General features: G+C 29.8%; 1 protein-coding gene and 1 pseudogene across 1 annotated transcript; one reads left to right on the top strand and one right to left on the bottom strand.

Annotated features, from left to right (window-relative positions):
• Positions 1–1,479, top strand: LOC125828622 (dirigent protein 18-like). The gene is made up of 2 exons (XM_049507937.1): positions 1–434; positions 1,032–1,479. Exons 1-2 carry the CDS (start codon positions 35–37, stop codon positions 1,373–1,375), a joined length of 744 nt encoding a protein of 247 aa, XP_049363894.1. The 5' UTR covers positions 1–34; the 3' UTR covers positions 1,376–1,479.
• A 315-nt stretch (positions 1,480–1,794) lies between these two features.
• LOC125828463 (uncharacterized) overlaps positions 1,795–23,431 on the bottom strand; it is a 32,689-nt pseudogene continuing 11,052 nt past the window's right edge.

The following is a 23,431-nucleotide window of genomic DNA, read 5'->3' as shown; positions in this document are numbered from 1 at the left end:
AAACTTTGTTTTTCCGTATAACCAAAATCTCAAAATGTTATCACCATATTCCGTTTTCTTTGCAATTTTCTTAGTAGCAATAACCAAATTATCACCCCTTCTTGTTGCAATTGACACTCAAGTTCCCGAAGGATCGATACTCGAGTTATACATGCATGATATTCTGGGAGGAAATAATCCAACAGCTCGACCAATTACCGGATTATTAGGCAATATTTATAGTGGACAAGTTCCTTTTGCAAGGCCTTTAGGTTTTCAACCACCTAAAGATGGTGTAGCAATTCCTAATTCTAATGGTGCAATTCCAACATTTAATATCAATGGTGTTCCACTAGGAACTGGCTTAGCAGGCACAATATTTGCTGGAAATCAGAATGGCCAAGCTAGTGGTGTGACTACTCAATTAGGCCCTGATGGATTGGGCCTCGGGTTTGGTACGTAAAAGTTTAAGCTGTTAGAGAGATATTATACTTTTGATTACCTTAAAACTTATATTATGTCTTTACATGCTTCTCACATGTTGTCTTGATTCTTTTTTGTTGGTTAGTTTTTTCTTTTTTTTCTGTGATGATGAGATTTGAACATAGGACCACTTGCTTGATTACATACTATTCATGTCTCAACATGACCTTCACGTGTAGGTCTGCTTCTTTTTCATTGGCCTTTTTCTTTGCTATTTGTAGGTATATAGCGGTAAGATTAGAACCTAGGACCTTTAATGTGTTATTTACCATGTCTCAATGACGTGTCAACGTGATTATTTATTATTTGCCAAACACATTGGATTGTGTGACCATCTCATCTACCTTAACTATATTATATGTCAACATGAGCGTCTGATTCTTTTTCATTAGTCAAACATGTGGAAGTATCTCTCTTACTTTTTAAGGTGGAATTGTGCAATTTGAATCCAATAACACTTACCTGCTCTAACACCATGTTGAATTTACTATGTAAACATCTTATCTAAATACTTACGTCACTAGAAAAATCACAATTTTAACAATCTTAATTATATTATGTCTGGACAGGTACCATTACAGTTATCGATGACTACTTGACATTGTCCCCTGAGTTAGGCACACAAAAACTTGGAAAAGCACAAGGTGTATATGTTTCAAGTTCTGCAGATGGAACTACTCAAATGATGGCGTTTACCGCCATGATGGAAGGAGGCGAATATGGCGATAGCCTCAATTTTTTCGGAGTTTATAGAATTGGAAGTACAATGTCAAGAATTTCAGTTACAGGAGGAACTGGTAAATTTAAAAATGCTTGCGGATTCGCGGAAATTCGTTCACTTATACCAGCAGGGCAACATGTTACTGATGGTGCAGAGACATTGTTAAGGATTACTGTTCATCTTACGTACTGAAAAAAATTATTTAAGCAAGAGATGGTGGATTGATATAAATTGTGTGAAAAATGAATTTGATTTGTGTTTTTTTTTTTCTTGTAATGTTTTACTTTTGAATTGAATATAAACATATATGATATATACCTTTGTGTTTTGTCCTAATTTATGTGGCGTCCTTTCATAAGTTTTCACTTAGGTACAATCTTGATTAGCGACAACCAAAGTCGCCACAAAAAAAATAAAAATCTAGAACATTCAAAAACCAAATTTGTAGTGGCCACATTGGGTCAATATATACTTTGATACAAATAAACATAATGATACGAAATGTATTTCATTACTAATCGTGAACAATATAGTAGTAGTTCATTACCAACAAATACAAAGACAATAATGATATTAATCCTCGATTTATTTTAAACATTTTTGCGACCTAATTAAATAGAAACACTACGGAGGACAAGTGCCTCAATAGTTAGGCCAGGCCCACACCCCAAAAGCACACCCCATTCAAAGCCTTCACCTGTAGTACCCAATCCTGCCTTGATAGAGGTTTTCCTCATCTCATCCAAAACAAACAAAACACAAGCACTAGCCATGTTCCCATAATCACTCAATACATTTCGTGTTGCCTTGAGTTTTTCAGGCTTTAGGCCCAACTTTAATTCAATTTGATCCAAAATTGCACGTCCACCTGGATGAGATACCCAAAAAATAGAGTTCCAATCAGAAATGTCAAGAGGTTGGAATGCTTCCACTAAAATCCTCTCAATATTTTTTGAGATTAGCATCGGAGTATCCTTATGTAACTCGACCTTCAGCCCAGCCTCAGTTAGGTAAGCAGTAATTGCGTATTCACTATCTGGGAGAAGAGTTTGAGTTGCGAATACAAGCTCAAACAAAGGTTTTTCCACATTCATGATTGGATCTGAACCAATAATGGCAGCTGATGCCCCATCACTAAAGAGGGCTTGTCCAACCAAAACTTCAAGCTCGGTTTCATTTGGATTACGGAAGCAAACCAAATTGGCTAATTCTGAGCATACAACAAGAACTCGGGCAACTTTATTATTCTCAGCTAAGTCCTTAGCTAATCGAAGAGCAGTGCCACCATCAAAACAACCTTGTTGGTACATCATGAATCGTTTCACTGATGGTTCAAGTCCAAGAAGCTTAGTGAGTTGATAGTCGGCCCCAGGCAAATCCACACCACTAGTGGTGCAAAATACCAAATGTGTAATTTTGGACTTTGACTGACCCCATTCATTGATGGCCTTTTCAGCTGCCTCCTTCCCAAGTTTTGGCACCTCAACAATCGTGATTTCTTGCCTAATATCCAATGATGGAGCGTTGTATTCACAAATATTAGGATTTTTTTTCAAGATTTCTTCTGTTAAATAAAAATATCTCTTTTTAATCTTTGATCCATCACCTACAACAATGTAATCGAAAATTGTAAACCATCATTAATATAAGTTAACTAAATCATAATTAGAGAATTTACTAAACACCACGTTAAAATGCTATATTAATTTACATTGTAATTTATTTATTTTTGGAAAAATTGTATAAAATAGCGAACCATTAATTCAAATTAAATATTATAACCACAGTTTGATTTAATTGTAACCCGTAACAAACTGTTGTCATTAGCCTCTCTCCCTGAAATTCTCGCTCACCAATCTTGTTTCTCGCTGGCTCCCTCGCCTCTCTCACTTTTATACAAACACAAATGTATAAAATGTGTTTGTGTTTGTATAAAGTGAGAGAAAATTGTATATATATACATATCTTTTCGTTTGCCTCTCTCCCCCAGAGAATCTCGCTCGCCACTCTCCCAGATCTCGTTCACCACTCTCACTCGCCTCTCTCACTTTATACAAATTAAACACAAATGTATAAATTGTGTTTGTGTTTGTATAAAGCGAGAGAAAATTGTATATACAAATACATATATTTTCGTCTTATACACTTATAATTATACAAATACAGATCATCCCCTGCCCAGTTTTCTTTTGCCTTTCTCTCTTCCTCGCTTTATACAAACACAAATTATACAACTGATTCTTTTGTATGTATACCGAAACATATTAAACAATTGATTTTTTTTTGTATATGTATACTGAAATATACATATTAATAGTAAAGTTTGCTATGGAGCGCAATTATACAAACTATAGCTATAACATACAAATATGATTTTTATGTTTGCTACACCTAAAATTTACTCTTTATCTTTCCCTTAGGTCAAAGTGGCAAAAAAATAAATATTACAAAACTAGTCAATTATTTCAAATCCCCTTATACATTTTTAACTTTGTTGTGAGACTTTACTAAATATATATATATAGAGAGAGAGAGAGATTATAGATAGTGATCATAGAGCTAGAGACATGCATGCATATGTACATATATCGATCCGTTCGTACATTAACATTTTTTAGTAGCTCTTTAATATAAATTCACGTGATATATTTAAAACTACAAAATTAAAGGACATTTTGATATATATATATATATATATATATATATATATATATATATATATATATATATGTGTGTGTGTATATTTGACATATTTTTAATTTAAGACCATAAAATTATTTTTTAAATGTCGTACTGAATTAACAAATAAATTGAAAATGAGAGTATATAACAAATAGTAAAATGGAATGTGTACCACAAATAAAAAGAGTAATTAATTATCTTACACATGCGCTTAAACTTGTTCATAAGTTCAACTTTATGTTCACTGCCAGTGACACGGAAAAAATATTCAGGATAGATACTTTGATCGTAACAATTAGTAGGATTGGCTGTTCCGATGGCCAACACGGTGGCGGGCCCCATGGCCCGTTGTGTCCGTCGGATCTCGTCAACGGTGACCATTTTTGCCGGAAAAAAAATAGTGATTTTATTTGCTAGGGGTTTTTTTCCCTTCTAATTCTTGTAGTATTTAGAATGAATATATTTATTTTTTACTTTGCATATTGGTCTCCCTTTATATAGGCATTTTGGAATTACATAACGTGGCCTTTTATTAATTGTCCTTTCAAATATGAATCATTGTTGGCTCATTTTTATCCATACATTTTGAAGACATCAACAAACAACAACATAACAGTGAAATCCCACTAAGTGAATATTATCTCTATCTCGTAATAGTAAAGAGGTTTGTTTCAAATGAACTCTCGACTTATTTTTGAAGAGTGTTGTCAATCTCCACATTTTATCCAAGGTGATGGATTACTTTCTCTCAATATAAACATGTTGCAAGAGTAGCAGTACCTCTAACGCCTATAACTACGTCGAATTCAAAGTCAGCCTTAAATCATACTTGATTTTTGTTAGTAAGAAAAATATGTAAAAGTGATTCAAAATTCAATCAGAAAATAAAGATAAACCTACTTATTTCCAAATACAATGTAAATTGATCGATAAACTTAGCTTCAAATTTTTATTTTTTATGTTAATTTCTTACTCACACCAAAACTCCAACAATTATAACTTAGAATAGAATCAATCATCACATGAAGAGAACATTGGTAGGTAAGTGTATAATTGTTCTTTTACATTTTTGTCCAGCTCTATTGTACTTTTTTTTAAAAGAAGATCTTTCGGTGTCTAGTATCTGCATTGAAGTTCAATTAATTCAAATTTGCGCCAGATAAGGCCCCATCCGGAGATAGTGCTCCCTATCGAAAAAAATTTCATACTCAAAACTCAAACCCGAGACCTCTAATGAGCTCTATTTTGTACGAAAAGAATAGTTATTATTTGAATAGAACCAATCACAATATAGGACAAAGTTAGTTATACAATTGTCCTTTTATAGTTTTGTCCAGCAACAACTCACGATTATTTACCGACAAAAGGAAAAAAAAAATAAGAATTTAATAAAATCTAACAATATTCCATCTGTGATTTTAAGGAGTTGGGTTGTCGGTTATGCTACAAATGTACTACGAACGTCCAATTTTTTGAAAATCTTCAAATGAGAACTTTCGAATTTCAAAAGAGGAGTCGAATTATTTGATTGTCAGGTTGGGGACTAGTATAGGGTTAGAAAATTTGAGGAACAAAGTAAAAAAAAATTTGGTAAAGTGAAAATTTCTATATAAAGTGTAAGAAAAACTTTCACTTTATAAAGTGGAAGAAAATGTTCTATTTTATGTTAAAATTTAGACGTTAATAGACTAACAATTGCCATTTGTTTTGTTTGATATAGTGGAATAAAAAACTACACTAAGCCTAGTTTAGTTATACTCTAAAACTATGACTTATTTGTGTCAATTTTATCTTTTACACTCTGTTTGGATCATTGTTCCCCATTGTATTGTATTGTATCGTTATCATACCTACAATGTTTGTTTTGATTGTTACTTAAAATGTATTGTATTCTATTGTTAAATTTCATTGTTATGTAACAATGAAAACCTCCATTTTATGGAACAATCGATTTGGTGTGTTCCCATTGTTACTTAATTTCTTTTTTCAATTATATCCTTGCATAATATTTCATATTATTATTTTATCCTTTACCCTGCATTATTTAATTCTAGTAAAACCTCATACCCTAGAATAATTAAGGATATTTTAGTAAGTTTATAAATTAGAAAACAGGACGATACAGTCAAACCAAACAATAAAAATGTTATTAAACAACAACAAACAATATAATATAGTCAAACATTGTATCTACCAAACATTACAGTACAATAGAGTACAATACAATATAGTACATTATGAAACAATGAGTAACAATGATCCAAACAGAATGTTAATGGCTCAAATAGATTCCAAACTCGATTTTGAGGCCCATATACATTTCTTTTGAGATATTACATCTACCTACACCCAAAAAAACAAATATTTAGTAAAAAAATATAGTACCTCAAACGCCTACAATTTTGTTGAATTCAAAGGCAGTCTCAAATCATTCAAAGATTCAAATTTTGTTTGTGAAAAAAATATGCATTAGCAATTCGGAATTCAATGTAGAAAAGAAGGGTAAATCTCTCTATTTATACCTGAAATTATGAGTTGAAATGGTGCGAAAACACCTGTTCATCAATAAATTACTCATAGCTAAAAATATCGAATGATGTAACGACGAAAAATACGGAGATCGAACAGAGGAGGGACCATATATATATTGGGGGGGAAAAAATCTAAATGTAGATTCACTTGTCCACCAGAAAATACTATGTTAGCACACCCTTTGTTAGCACATTTTAATGTTTTCAAATATATTAAGAGATATTTTTTCTTCCAACGACAAAGAAACTTACAGGTGGGGCCTTTTTGGGGACTAGCTCCCTTGTATTACTCAATTGGACAAGTAATCTTACTTTATGCAACACATTTGGACTACCTAGTACCTACACAAGTAAACCTATCTAAATTTAAGGTGAATGCAATCACAAAATCTTCGAATTTTTTCAATTGAATCAAAATCAAGGAAGGATTTGGGTGACACAAGTGAAGGTTTTGAGTATGGCCTGCTTCCATAGTATCACTATTTAGTTACCTTCATACTAATATTATTTGGGTTGGTTGAAGTTTGAATTGTTTATTCGCTTTAATTTTTTTACTAGTTAATTTCTTATAGCACATAACTAAGTTAAGTACCTCCTAAAAGTTACATTTTTTTGTGTTTTAAATTATTTATCGTGATTTCTTTAGAATAACTATCACAACTTTTTTTTGTTATTTTAAAATTTTAAGATAATTATATTAAATTATTATTATTTTTAATTTTATCTGTAATGGTAAAATATTTTGGCCTAAATAGATACACTTCGAAGGACGACTGCATCAATAGTTGATTTAGGTCCATCTCTTCTTCTTTTTAAAAAAAAAAAGATTTTGCACATTTTAGTGTTCAAATGGAGTATATTTTTCTAGTTTTCTCTTAAATTATTAGAAAACAATAACTTGAAGGGAACAGGGGGGAAGAAAAGAAAAGGCAAAATAGTACGTTACTTTATTTTCTTAATTTAATCCTTCGATATGTTAAATTTACTGATTTAACTAATATAAATTTGTATCAATTCCATTAATGAATCCACATAGCAACCTACAGATTAATGAGAACTTAATATTCTATCTATTAAGTCATGACTATATTTTTTTTTTTTAACAAATGTAAATATTACCCTTAACAACCAAATTAATACACCTAAAGAGCATCTAACTCTACAGCTACCTTCAAGGAAGAGCTATTTGAGTTAAACCTCCAACATATCTCTAATTACATAATAAACTGCTGAAATAAAAAGCCACATATGACTATGTTTATTGTTGGTGTGTTATTGTTGATGGACTTATTCTCAATTATAAAAAAAAATCACTAATTGAATTTAAGAGTCGAACTCATGACTTGAAATATTTTAAGTTGCTTTGTTATGTTGTTAAAAGCTTTGTCATGAGTCGATTCAATATTTTATTTTAGATAGAAAGAGATAAAAAGAATTTAACTTAGGTATACTGTGATATTTTGATAAAAGATATTTCAATTAATCATTGTTTGGTCTATATATTGGCTATGGGACCCTTACATTTTTCTTTTATTACAAATTACTTTTGAATTGATTTCTATTAAAATTACAATTAATTAATCGATATGGTACTTTTTACTCATATCACTTGTTACAATGAAAATACTAAAACCATCTTTCTATGATAAGCTAGAGTTTGCCGTTAGCAATATAATACATACGTTAATTTGAGGGAATTATTGTAGATGTAATCTCAAGATTCGGAATGTGGCTTCTCTCAAAAACCTAATATGAACTTTACACAAAATCATAAGCGAGATTCAAAGTGTGTGATTTCGTATATGTTTTGAAAACAAACATATACTATAACGTTTAGTAAATATGAGTCTTATTTTATGTATCCCAAAAATGTATCCCAGCCTAAATAGATACACTACGGAGGACGATTGCCTCAATAGTTAACCCAGGCCCAAAACCCAAAAGTACTCCCCAGACAAGGCCTTCTCCAGTGGTGCCTAATTTTGCTCTGATAGAGGTTTTCCTCATCTCGTCCAACACAAACAAAACACTAACACTGCCCATGTTCCCATAATTCCTCATGATATTTCTTGGTGCATGCATGGAAGCATAGCAAATTAATTTCTGAACAAACAACAAGAACTCGAGTATCTTTATTATTCTCAGCTAAATCCTTAGCTAATCGAAGAGCAGTGCCACCAGCAGAACAACCTTGTTGGTACATCATGAATCGTTTCACTGATGGTTCAAGTCCAAGAAGCTTAGTGAGTTGGTAATCCGCCCCAGGCACATCCACACCACTAGTGGTACAAAAGACCAAATGAGTAATTTTTGACTTAGACTGGCCCCACTCATTGATGGCCTTTTCAGCGGCTTCCTTCCCAAGTTTTGGAACTTCAACAATCACAATTTCTTGCCTAACATCAAATGAAGGTGCTTTGTACTCACAAAAACTAGGATTCTTTTTCAAGATTTCCTCTGTTAAGTGAAAATATCTCTTTTTAATCATGGATCTGTCACCTGCAACACATGAAAAATATAACCAATATATCAACCAAAATATAATTAATTAAAGTTAGCCAACATCCCATCCTAACATATCACTTAAGGTGCAAACTTACTCAAAGCTTTAAAACTTAATGTTATAATATTGGTTTATTGGTTGAATATGCAGTTGTTTCTTTAGTTGAAAATGGTGTCATAATCCAAATTTTATTGAATGCAAAATCTTCAAAGTAATGCATAAAGCTAGTCAGATGTTTCTAATCCCTTTATATACCCTGTTGTTTCCTGAGTTGTTTGAGTTAGATTCTTGTGTATACATGTTGGGTATCTGAATCTAAAGAAAAATTGAGAAGAATAGTCGAGTTATGCATTTCTAATCTTCAAGTAAAATGGAATATATGTACCATAAAAGAATAGTAAATTATCTTACACATGCGCTTAAACTTAGCTGCCGACTTTTCCAGCGAACATTCAACTAAATAGGACTCCTTGTTGATTTAGGATTGGGTCTTAGTTTTTCTAATTATTATAAATAGACCCATAGGGTTCATTAGTAAAGGTTGACTTTTTGATTTAGTATGCAAGGGCTAGGTTTTTTCTTTTTTTCTTTTTATGGTAGTAGTAGAATAGAATGAATAAGACTTTGTATGCATATAGTCTCTCTTTATATAGGCCTTTTGACGTTATAACGTCCCTTCCCCCCTCAAAAATATAAACATTGTTGCTCAAATATGTTTTTGTCCCAACTTAGAATAAGAAGTCTCACATCGACAAAATACAAGAGAGATATTGAATATATAAATAAGCAGATCTTAATGACGTGTTTTATAATTGTGCAAATCTAAATCCAGAATCGACAATATCACTAATAGGCTGGACGGTTACCTGACTTAATCTGAAAAGAATAGTTAGAATGAAATCAATCACAATAGGATATCGGTAGGTACTTATATAATATATAGCCTCTTAAACTTGATATTTTTATAAGATTGTAGTCTAATTTAGCCAGTAATCAGATAGACATTTGAACTTTACAGAAGTGTGTCTTTTAAGCACCCATATATATAAGAGCAACTTCTAATGTGTTACATAGACTAATTACTAGTGTGCTTGGATTGACTTAAAAAAATAGATTTTAAGTCAATAATAAAAAGTTAAACTGAAATAACTTTTAAGTTAAAAAATAAAAAGTAGGGGGAGACCTACTTTTGATTTTGACTTATTTTAAGTTATTTATTTTGTCAAATACTTTCGGAAGTTAAAAACTGACTTAAAAGTAAACTTGACCAACTTTTAAGTCAATCCAAATACCCTCTAAATGACATGTATAATTTATTTATTTTTATAAATTATAAAGTATAACTTAAAAAAAATAAAAAAAATACAACCCCCATCCCCTAGACTGTCAGCCCATAATTTCTAGCTCTTTCACTTCATAATTATGGAGTCTTCTTTTTGGTTTTTAACTTTTAGCTCTATTCTTGATTAATTCATTTTAGGCATAATGGAGGCATGTCAAGACACTTCTGTCAACTGTAAATAAATGTCTATTTTTATAAAAATATGTCAAGTTTAAAAAGTTATAATGGCATATTTTAGCAATGAAATATTTTGAAAAAAACTATCTTATTAGACATATATCTATATTATATATACTAATTATATCTATAGTTTTAAATAATTACGTATTTTACCACTAATTAAGAGTTTTCTACCATATATTGAGGAAGACACATTTAGATATATGCATTTTTGTAACCAGATACACTAAAATAGGGAGAGAGGTGCGCGATAGTCATTAAAATCAGATACATGCGATTACACTAGATACATGTATATGTATGTATCTAGTTTGATTCGCATGTATTTGGGATACCAGATACATAGGAGAGTAGCGAGTGAGATGGAATAGAGGCAAGGGAGGCGAGGGAGATTTGTTATGTATCCCAAATACATGTGAATTCACTAATTAGATACAGTGTATCTAAAATAAATTACACACCCTATGTATCCCGAGATTCATGTATCTGGGCGTATTAGGATGAAATAAAATGTGATAAGATTCATAATATTACAAATTAGAATGTATCTAAATAATTAACTCCTAAACTAGTAAAATTTTGATATATTTCCCAATATTTTATACTTTTTTTCTTGTCCAATAATACTTGTCCAAAAAGATTATTAGTTAGAATAGAAGCAATCACAATAGGACAAGGATAGGAGGTAATTATATAAATGTTCTTCTTGTCTGAAAAGATAAGTTAGAACTTAGAACAAAACCAATCATAATAGGACTACCACAAGATATTAAATAACTACGGTATTTAGATGTTGAAACTCCGAGTACTCTATTTTAATATATTTAAATGATATTTTTGGGTGATTGATTTAACAAAGAGAATTGTTTGTATTTTAATTTGAATGTTTTTACCAGTGTAAGGTATTAGTGATATAATTGAAACATTTGTTGAAAAGTCCAAGTCATGATCTTTTATCATAGGAATATATATAAGTCGAAGCTGACCAAATTATGATCACCATTTTGCTGTTCAGTAAAATATCAAAATCGAACTTTTAAATATCAAATCATACCAAATTAATTTAATATAATAATGATAATATTTTTAAAAAGTCTTAAACTAAAATTATCGAACCGAATTTTTCAATGGCTTACCAGGTACAGTACCCCCTACGATTGATAATAGATAGGAGTTGTTAACTAATGCACGAAAATAAATTGGAGAAGAAGAAATACGTGGGATCCCTAGGCCATAGCCTACTAAGATTCAAAAACAATTAAATACTGAATCTCTTTAATAAAAAAATTATAACATTTATGAAGAGATCTTAACCGTTTTATAAAAAAAAGAAAAGAGTGAAGTAGTATTTTACTACCTCAACTTTGCACTGCATATATATTTTTTAAATCGTAAACTAAACTTATCGAATCGATTTGTAATGAATATGTATATAGAAATGATAGACTTACCCCTTAACTAGGATCAAGAGGTTAGGCAACATGTCCCCTCTCCCCACCCCCAGTCCCCAGGCCCCCTGGCCACCCTCCTATTTTATTACGAATAATTATGAGTTTGAATTATTCAGTCATCTAGTTTATATGATATGTATAAAGTAAATAAGTAAGTATATGTTTTATACTAAAAGTACATATATTAGACATATAATATAAACTAATAGTATATATATTGTGTATACTTTTGTTATATTAAAAAACTAGATAGGCGATTAATATATATTGATAACTATTCAAAATTTACATGTTCACACGTTATTTATAGATCAATAGAATCTGTCATACCCTCCTCCGATCCACCACAAAGAGACTTTTGATGAGAGAAATATATTTTTTTTAGAAAAAGGACCCTTCTACAACATTGGTAGGTAATTTGGCCGAACAATCTAGAACTTGATTACTCTTATTGAAATAATGTGAGGTTGAATTAAATATCACTAGTGTTATTAGTGTCCTATAAATAGCTATATGCTTTATGAATTTTGAATTTTTGAGAAAAATATTTTTATATTATTGAGTTCTAAATAAATTATTGATACAATATGTCAAGTCAACTTTTATGGGTCTCGACTAAAGCTACTAAACAAATATAAATACATATCATTTTCTAAAAAAAAAAAAGATTTTAAATTTCTATTGATTTATGATCTTTCCGGATTATATAATTCTCTATTATCATATGATTTATTGTTATTTGAAAATCATGTTATTAATTGGTATTACAACTAATTGATGATTTTTAATATACATGTGTATCCTGTTCAACAATTGGATTAGGGAATTTTAGTAGTTCAATTAGTTATTATTTGAACTTAATTTTATTTTGTTAGTGAGGATTCGATTCTCCACATTTTAATCTCCTTCCCTTATCCATAATTTTTTTTTTTTCAAAAAATGCTCAACAATGGGATAGAAAATATCAGTAGTATTTTTCCAATCTATGATTCCTAGCTAGTTGTAGTATCTAAAAATTTAATACTCCTTAAATAGCTAATTTCGAGATTTAAAAATTATTTACTTCGTTTTATATTACTTGTCTACATTATTAAAAAATATTTGTCCTAAATTTACTTGTCAGTTTACAAAATCAAGACAAAATCAATTTATTTACTTTCATTTTGTCCTTAAAATTGATTCTTTTTTAAAGTATAAATATTATAATGTTTCTCCATTGTTAATCTCAGTGCTGATACTGATAAATAAAACACACAAATAGAATATTAAAAAAGAGTTTTAAGAGTAAATTAACTAAAATACCATTCTTTCTTTTTTATATTTTTTTAAAAGGCATGTAAAATAGAAAATCAACCACTAATATAGAACCTTGGACTAGTATTATATAGTGAAAATTTCATATATGACATTTATTAGACTAATATTTTCAAGTTATAGCAGTAGAATAAAACTTTCAAGTTGTAACAATAAAAAATTTCAGGTTGTAACATTTTATTTAAATATATATATTTTTTTAATTAATTGTAAAAATCTATTTTAAAAAAAAAAAGATAAAAAAGGAAAATAAATCGATTTTGAAGAAAAAAAAAAGGATTCAATTTGAATTGATTGATGATAATTATTAATTAGCATAAATTTAGGAGTTTCAAACTAATTAAGAATATTTGTTTTCCTTAATTCACTCTAATATGTTAAAATTAATTAAAATGACTAATTTTATCCATTTTCTTCAACGTTTCTCTCTCTTCATTTTTTTGTTCTCTAGTTAGTCGTCACTCTCATCTAATTCCTATTCGTTTTTATTCAATAATCTTCATTTTCTTGTAATGGACGGCTTCTTATCAATATTAATAAGGCATGGTGATAGATGAGATCATTCAGGTTAGTGTTCTTTGTGATTTTTATCTATATTGGTATACAAACCAAACGTTAAAAAACAATTATGAACAGTGATACAAAAAAAATTAGATTTTGTTTGTGTATAGTAGTTTTAATTATGGCGTTTTTGGTATGAACATTCATTTTCTGAAATTACATAAAATTTGTTTGAAATTGGTATAGATTTTGGTATGAACGTTCTTTTTTTTTTATTTTCTGGTTAAAAAATTACATAAAATTTATTTGAAATTGGTACACTGATTATACCACCTTAGTACGATTTTGGCATTATACTTGAATGAGTTTTGTATATTGTTTATCTAATAAATGACAATTAATAGTTAAAAGTGATATTATTTTGGTAATATAGTGGCATGATTCTGCTGCGAAAAAGTGACGAGTTTTGACATGAAATAAGTATAATTTTGGCATGAAATAGGTATGAAAAGTGTGCATAAAAATTGAATGAAATTTGTATACTGATTTCAAATTTTTTGTTGTGTATAATAATTTTAATTATGGCATTTAAAAAAAAAATGTATAATGTTATATTTTGGTTGAACATTGAATTTATTCATTATTTGTCTGATCCATTTTTTTTTTTTGGTATGTTTTTGGTTTAAAAAATTAGAGATTATTTTTTTGAAATTTGTATACTACTAATACCAGACATGTACGACAATCGATAATTTCTACACTACTAATTTGTGAATGAATACTGATTAAAAATGTCTATAACTAAATTTGTTCAGTCTTTGTATGAACCATTATTGATTTTTTTGGTATGAATTTTCGGTATAAAAATTGACGTAAATTTTGAATGAAATTGGTATAATAGTAAAATCAAATTTGTATGGAAATTTATAGTTTTTATGGCACAAATCTGGTATGATTCAATTTTTATTTTTTGACATTATATTGATATGAAATTGTGTATATAATAGTGGGATGAAATTGGTATACTATTTATTTAATAAAAGAAAATTACTAGTTATAAATTGTATGATTTTGTATTCTTTTTGGCATAAATATTGTATGAATCAGTGTTTACTTTTGGCATGAAATAGGTATAGAAAGTATGCATAAAAATGGTATGCAATTTGTATACTGATATAACATATGTATAAAAGTAACTTGTACTTTTGTATCTTGTAATTAATACCGACACAATAATTTATGATGAAACAGGAAAATATGCAATTCAAAAGGTGTCGGAGCATAAATTATTGTCACCTGATTAAAAAAAAACTGTAGGGAGACCACAACTTGAATGCTGGAATGGGTTTGCTGATTTGAAATTGAAGAGGTTTAAGGTTACGTGCAATACATGTCGTCGGGGTGACACAACATGAAGACATGTTCAAATTGCCCTGTTGAAAAATAAGACATGATTTATTTTTATTTTTATTTGATTGTTTTATTGTGACAAACACATGTTTTGATTTATTTTATCTTTTAAGTTAATGACTTATATATTCAGAACATTTATTATGTGCACTAATTAATCATTTGTGTATTCAGTATTTTTTAAATGTATAGTAAAAAATTATCTTAGTATGAAATTGGTATACATTTGATGTAAAATTGAAAAAACAACATGTAATTGAGATTTCAACTGAAATAGTTAACCTAAAACTAGTTAATGTTATATCAAATTTGTACATTTGGTATGAACTGATATCCCATTGGAAAAATTGAAAAACAACATGTAATTGAGATTTCAACCAAATTAGTCAACTTAAAACTAGTTGATGTTGTACCCAATTGGTATATATTTGGTATCTAACTAATATCCAATTGGAAAAATTGAAAAAACACATAATTGAGATTTCAACTAAATTAGTCTGCCTAAAACTAGTTAATTTTGTACCCAATTGGTATACATTTGGTATCAAACTGATATCTCATTGGAAAAATTGAAAAAACAACAAAATGTAATTGAGATTTCAATTGAATTAGTCAGCCTAAAACAAGTTAATTTTGTATTCAATTGGTATTAATTTGGTATCCAACTGATATCCCATTGGAAAAATTAAAAAACCAACATGTAATTGAGATTTCAACTAAATTAGTCAGTCTAAAACAAGTTAATGTTGTATCCAACTGGTATACATTTGGTATCCAATTGATATCTCATTGGAAAAATTGAAAAACCAACATGTAATTGAAATTTCAACCAAATTAGACAGCCTAAAACAAGTTAATGTTGTATCCAATTGGTAGCCAATAGATATTCCACTGAAAAATGGAAAAAACAAAATGTAATTGATATTTCAACCATATTAGACAATCTAAAGCAATTCACTTGGTATCCAACTTGAATTTTTTTTTAAAAAGACTAGAATTAAAAATGTATGAAATTGGTATCCAACTGGTATAAATCTGGGAAGAATAAATCTGACAATGTAACTAATGTTGTTTTAGCAGTTGCATGTAAATCCTCTTGAAATAAATAGGGATAAAGGTCTGATAAATACCCTAACTTTGGTCGGATTTGCTATTGTGATACTAAATTTTCATGAGGACCTATTACCTCCCTAGACTATATATTTAATACCGTATTTTAAACATATATATTTGCCCACGTGGACATAAAAAATAATGCAAAATTATAAATAGTAATGTGTCCACGTGGGCACGTATATACCTTTAAAATACACTATTAAATAGTTCAGGGATAAAAAATAAGGTATTAAATAGTCTAGGGAGGTAATAGGTCCTTATGAAAGTTTAGTATCGCAACAGCAAATCCGACCAAAGTTGGGATAATTTTCAGACCCTTATCCAAAATAAATACTAATACAATTTCTTAGTAAAAAAGAAAATATCTCTCCTATAAAGATGATAAAATGTTTGTGTTCCAATTTGCCGCCATCGGCGAAAATAGTCACTATCGAGGAGCTTCGTAAGGCACAACGGTCTAAGGGGTCTGCTAATGTGTTGGCCATCGGAACGGCCAATCCTTCCAATTGTATCAATCAAAACACCTATATATATATATTTTTTATTTTATTTTTTATTATTATTATTTATTTTTTTTAAATTTAAGACCACAAAATCATTTTTTAAACGTCGTACTGAATTAACAAAAAAATTGAAAATGAGAGTATAACAAATAGTAAAATGGATTGTGTACCACAAATAAAAAGAAGAGTAATTAATCATCTTACACATGCACTTAAACTTGTTCATTAGTTCAATTTTATGTTCACTAGCAGTGACACGAAAAAAATAATTAGGATAGATACTTTGATCATAACAATTGGAAGGATTGGCTGTTCCGATGGCCAACACGGTGGCGGGTCCCATGGCCCGTTGTGTCCGTCAGATCTCGTCAACGGTGACCATTTTCACCGGAAAAAAAATAGTGATTTTATTTGCTAGGGTTTTTTTTTCCCTTCTAATTCTTGTAGTATTTAGAATGAATATATTTATTTTTTACTTTGCATATTGGTCTCTCTTTATATAGGCATTTTGGAATTATATAACATGGTCTTTTATTAATTGTCCTTTCAAATATGAATCATTAATTGTTGGCTCATTTTTATCCATACATTTTGAAGACATCAACAAACAACAACATAAAAGTGAAATCCCATAAGTGAATATTATCTCTATCTCGTAATAGTAAAAAGGTTTATTTCAGATGAACCCTCGACTTATTTTTGAAGAGTGTTGTCAATCTCTTCATTTTATCCAAGGTGATGGATTACTTTCTCTCAATATAAAATAGATACACATATTGCAAGAGTAGCAGTACCTCTAACGCCTATAACTACGTCGAATTCAAAGTCAGCCTCAAATCATACTTGATTTTTGTTAGTAAGAAAAATATGTAAAGTGATTCAAAATTCAATTAGAAAATAAGGATAAACCTCTTTATTTCTAAATACAATGTAAATTGATCTATAAACTTAGCTTCAAATTTTCATTTTTTATCTTAATTTCTTGGGAAAATGCATAAGTACTCCCCAGCTTATGCCAAAATCCCTGGGACACACCTAACATTTACTAAGGTCCTATTACCCCCCCCTCCCCGAACTTATTTTTTAATATTTTCTATCCCTTTTCGGCCTACGTGGCACTATCCTTGAAAAAATTGTCAACACGCGCTGGGCCCACAAGATAGTGCCATGTAGGCCAAAAAGGGGTAGAAAATTATATATATAAAATAAATTTGGGAGAGTAATAGAACCTTAGTAAAGATTAGATGTGTCTCAGGAATTTTGGGCATTGGCTGGGGGTACTATGCATTTTCCCTAATTTCTTACTCACACCAAAACTCCAACAATTATAACTTATAATAGAATCAATCATCACATGAAGAGAACATTGGTAGGTAAGTGTATAATTGTTCTTTTACATTTTTGTCCAGCTCTATTGTACTTTTTTTAAAAGAAAATTTCTCGGTGTCTAGTATCTACATTGGAGTTCAATTAATTCAAATTTGCGCTAGGTAAGGCCCCATCCGGAGATAGTGCTCCCTATCGAGAATTTTTTTCATACTCAAAACTCAAACCCGAGACCTCTAATGAGCTTTATTTTGTACGAAAAGAATAGTTATTATTTGAATAGAACCAATCACAATAGGACAAAGCTAGCTATACAATTGTCCTTTTATAGTTTTGTCCAGCAACAACTCACGATTATTTACCGACAAAAGGAAAAAAAAATAAGAATTTAATAAAATCTAACAATATTCCATCTGTGATTTTGAGGAGTTCGGAACCTATTTGAGCCATTAAAAGATAAAATTGACACAAATAAGCTACAATTTTAGAGTATAACTAAAATAGGCTTAGTGTAGTTTTTTCTTCCATTATATCAAACAATATAAACGATAGCCGTTGTATTATATCAAACAATATAAACGGTAGCACAACAGTAGCACAACCCGACAATCCAACAAAATATATGTGTTTTGAAATGTTTTTATATTTTTAATACATATCAATAATTTAAGTTTAAGGAGAAAAAAATTAAATAGAAAATCATAGCTTAAGTGCAATATGTTAGATTCCGTATGTTATTGAAGATACATACATATAAAAAGCTGAGAATTACTGGTGCTTACAATTACATGTTTTGGTACCACATTAGATGTTCTTTTTACTTCGTCGAAGAGAAATAATAATATTTGTTGGGGCAGAAGCTTGGCTAAGATATGATATTGATCTGTTGTTAATTAAACTCTATTTGAAAGGCTTGTCAACTTGTTGACATTATGTGTTTTTGATCATATTTTGTGATGTTTGTGTGTGGAACTCATACAATAAGTTGGGTTGTCGGTTATGCTACGACTGTACTACGAACCTCCATTTTTTCAAAAATCTTCAAATGAGAACTTTCGAATTTCAAAAGAGGAGTCGAATTGTTTGATTGTCAGGTTGGGGACTAGTATAGGGTTAGAAAATTTGAGGTAGAAAGTAAAAAAGTTTTTGGTAAAGTAAAATTTTCTATATAAAGTGGAAGTAATGTTCTATTTTATGTTAAAATTTAGACGTTAATAGACTAACAGTTGCCGTTTGTATTGTTTGATATAGTGGAATAAAAAACTACACTAAGCCTATTTTAGTTATACTCTAAACCTATGACTTATTTGTGTCAATTTTATCTTTTAATGGATCAAATAGATTCCAAACTCAATTTTGAGGCCCATATACATTTCTTTTGAGATATTACATCTACCTACACCCAGAAAAACAAATATTTTGTAAAAAAATATAGTACCTCAAACGCCTACAATTTTGTCGAATTCAAAGGCAGTCTCAAATCATATAAAGATTCAAATTTTGTTTGTGAAAAAATATGCATTAGCAATTCGGAATTCAATATAGAAAAGGAGGGTAAATCTCTATATTTATACCTGAAATTATGAGTTGAAATGGTGTGGAAACACCTATTCATCAATAAATTACTCATGGCTAAAAATATCGAATGATGTAACGACGAAAAATACGGAGATCGAACAGAGGAGGGACCATACATATAATTGGGGGAAAAAAAATCTAAAGGTAGATTCACTTGTCCACCAGAAAATACTATGTTTAGCACACCCTTTGATAGCACATTATAATGTTTTCAAATTTATTAAGAGATATTTTTTCTTCCAACGACATAGAAACTTACAGGTGGAGCCTTTTCGGGGACTAGCTCGCTTGTATTATTACTCAAGTGGACAAGTAATCCTACTTTAGGCAACACATTTGGACTACCCAAAAGCAAAACCATCTAAATTTCAAGGTGAATGCAATCACAAAATCTTTGATTTTTTTCAAATAAAAGTAATATAAACTTACAAACTATATAAGAAAATATTATATGTCACAATAATTTATAATTCAAACATTTAAAATATATGTTAAAAAATCACATCAAAGAAAAACTCTTTTGATTATCTTTTTTTTTTTCTTCATACTGAACTCCATCTTTTGGGTAGCTCATTCATGTGGACGTAGGGATGACAATGGGGCGAGGCGGGGTGAGTTTAAGGCTATGCGGGGCGGGGCAGGGCGGGTTAAAGTGAGTTATTTTTAAATTAATGCGGGGCGGGGTTGGGCGGGGCGGGTTGCGGGTATATGTGATTTTATGTGGGTTCAAATTTAACTTTAACTTTATAAGAGTGATAGAGCATTATTTATTAAGATAATTCTATAAATCTACTTAAATATTTGAGATAGTACTTGAAAATGGTTCAATAAAAAATAGTACAATTTCTTAAATATTTTCCAATTGACCCCAAAAATATAAATCTTTAAGTCACTATCCTATTAAATTAATACAACTTAATGAAAAAAAAAAGAATATATTGCTATAAATTTTATTTTTAGTATAAATTTAACTAAAAAAAATATATTAAAAAAGTTATGCGGGGCGGGGTGAGGTGGGTTGAAAATGAAAAAGTTGTTTGGTTTTAAAAGGTGTGAATGGAAAATGAAGAGTTGCGACTTTTATGAAGAGTTGCTACTTTTATAAAAAATTGTTACTTTTATGAAAGGTTGTGACCTTTCCGAAAGATTGTGACTTTTCCAAAGGTTTGTGACCTTTCCGGTAAGGCACAATAAGAACCTTTTTACACTACCCTTTGTTTTCTATAAATTGAGGGATTTCCTCTCATTTTAGTTGAACTAATTTTTCTGGACTTCATCTACTACTACTATTAAATCTAGTATTCTAAGTGTACCTTACTCTCGTTGAGTGGTTCACTGACACCGTAGTTTTAGGTACCGATACACCGGTGAGTAAGATCGTTCTATCCTGGGAGAATATATTTCATTAACCTCGGGTACTTGTGGGGAATAATTTCCTTAAGGGGACACTATGCATATACAGTGGGCTCGATTTTCTTTCTTTGAGAAAAATATTTTTATATTGTTTCTAATCTGTTTCTGATTCTATTTTCTCTACTAGTTTTAATTTTCTAGTTTGAAAATACTCTTTAAACTTTGTTGTTTCTTACCAAGTTCTTCAAAGTTTTGTTCTAAGTATCTTAGCAATACAAGATGAACAACAATCTTAAGGAAATTATTATACTTTTGGTATTTCTTGTATTCTACTAATTGAGAGAAACATATCATGGAAGCAGAAGATTAATGCATTACTTCTTCAGAATTTAGTGCTTTGTTTAGCAAGGTCGAAGTGAGAATGTACAAGAAGAATGGTGGTATTTTGGTTAAAGATTACACCAGGTAACCTTCTTATTATTTATCTAAGGAGGAAAATAGTTTCTAAAAGTTAACAGTCTTGATATTTATCATGTATGTCTTTGGAAAAAGATCTGCAAACCATATGGTTTTTTTAATGAATTTTCCTTGGCAAAAAGTGTTGCCTTTAAAATTCTTCAGTTTGCAGAATGAGAGATGCAATTTGTTTGATAAAATAGTATGTCAAAATGTTATAGTTGGAAGGCTATTTGAAAAGAAAAGCATATCTATGTGATAATCTATGAATATGTTCAATTCTGTTTGGAGACTGAAAAAACTTTTGTAGTTTGGTACTCTATGTGAAATTTGATTGTGTATGATTTTTGTAGACTAAATTTTTTTGTAGTTTTCTACTCCGGATAAATTAGACTATGCAATTGATTTGAAGAATATGAAAACTTCACATAATAAGTCAATGTTGTATTCTTGACTTTCTATAAACTTCACTGTTATATAGAAACAAATTGTACAATTTTTTTTGTCTTTATTATTAGTATTCTAAATACTAAGTGGTATGTCTATTTGTGATAGAGGAAAAATATCAGTGACTTAGAGTTTGTGATTTTGTGCCTCTATGGAATGAACTTTGACATTGTGTAAAATTGTCAAAGAGAATTGAAGCACTATAATTCTTTTGTAGAATAATATTTTCAAAAGAGGTTTCATGTTGCCAATGACACTCCGATAGCATGAGAAAAAAAATATGTGGAAAAACTATTTCCCAGTACTTGAAAAATATTTTTGAGATCATATTTAAAATGTGGGGGGTTCTATGCTTATGAGAAAGATAAAATTAGACTTAGTGTCTAATTTAAATTTGGAGCACAAGATATGAAATTCGATGATACTTTTGTATTATGTTAGACCAAAAAAATTATTGGAGTATATTTGATATTGTGGTCGTTGAGTTTCTCTTTTACTAGTATATGATATGACTAGTATGAAACTACCAAATTATATCTATACTTGTTCAAAATGATTGAGTTCTTTTATGAAAAAGTGTCACTTAAAATGTTGTGATTTTTCATGAAAAGATATGTCTATTAAATAAAACTATTTGTATAGACATTAATACTGGTGAATAGTCATTTGTCATATTTTGTAAAAGAAGCATTTGGACTATATTGCCTTTATTGGACCCGATGAAACTTTCTTCATGGGTAATTCTATAACAATCAAATTGAAAGTTATGGAAAGGTCTTTCCGAAAAGGACATTTAACAAGGTGATAACTCTAAACAATGTTTGTATCACACAAAATTATAAGAAATAGGAACAAATATTTGTGAGAAAAAGCTACCTCGCGGGGAGCTTTTCAAACTCAATATTTTTATTTGTTCTTACTTGCTTGAGTCAAACTGTTTGTGACATGAACACTTGGGACATGCCAATTACAAAACCTTTTAAGGAAAACTGATCAACTTAATAGTTTTGTCTAACTTTGAGTGCAATAAATTAAAATGTCAAAGTTGTGTGAAATCTAAGTATACTGAGCATTCTTATAAATTTGTTGAAAGGAATTCTAATCCCTTAGAGTTGATTTACACTGACATTTGTGATATGAAGTCAATACCATCTCGTGGTGGGAAAAAGTATCTCATAACTTTTATTGACGATTGTATTTAATACGGCTATGTCTATTTGCTAAATGGTAAGGATGAAACAATAGAAACGTCTAGGCAATATAAAGTTAAAGTTGAAATCAGTTGGGAGAAAAGATAAGACGTGATAGGTATGGAGAATATAAATCTCCTTTTGCAGAAATATGTTTGGAAAGTGGATTTATCCATGAAACTATTGTCCTATTCACCTAAATCTAATGGAATTGCAGAATGAAAAAAAAGCCGAACTTTGAAGGAAATGATGACTGCACTACTTATAAGTTCAGGTTTACCACAAAACTTGTGTGGAGGAACTATCCTTACTGCAAAAGGGAACAACAAAAAGTTTTGTCTTTCAGAAAGAAAGCAATTTTGTTT

Source organism: Solanum verrucosum, unplaced genomic scaffold (assembly GCF_900185275.1).
Source record: "Solanum verrucosum unplaced genomic scaffold, falcon-dt-bn FXZP01000273.1, whole genome shotgun sequence".
Classification (NCBI taxonomy): Eukaryota; Viridiplantae; Streptophyta; class Magnoliopsida; order Solanales; family Solanaceae; genus Solanum; species Solanum verrucosum.
Note: the sequence above shows the minus strand (reverse complement) of the source record. Positions and strands in the feature narration are given on the sequence as shown.

Coding starts and splice junctions, on each gene's coding strand:
- LOC125828622 (XM_049507937.1), top strand. CDS start 35: ATGTTATCACCATATTCCGTTTTCTTTGCAATTTTCTTAGTAGCAATA. Junction 435..1,031: donor TGGATTGGGCCTCGGGTTTG/GTACGTAAAAGT, acceptor ATGTCTGGACAG/GTACCATTACAGTTATCGAT.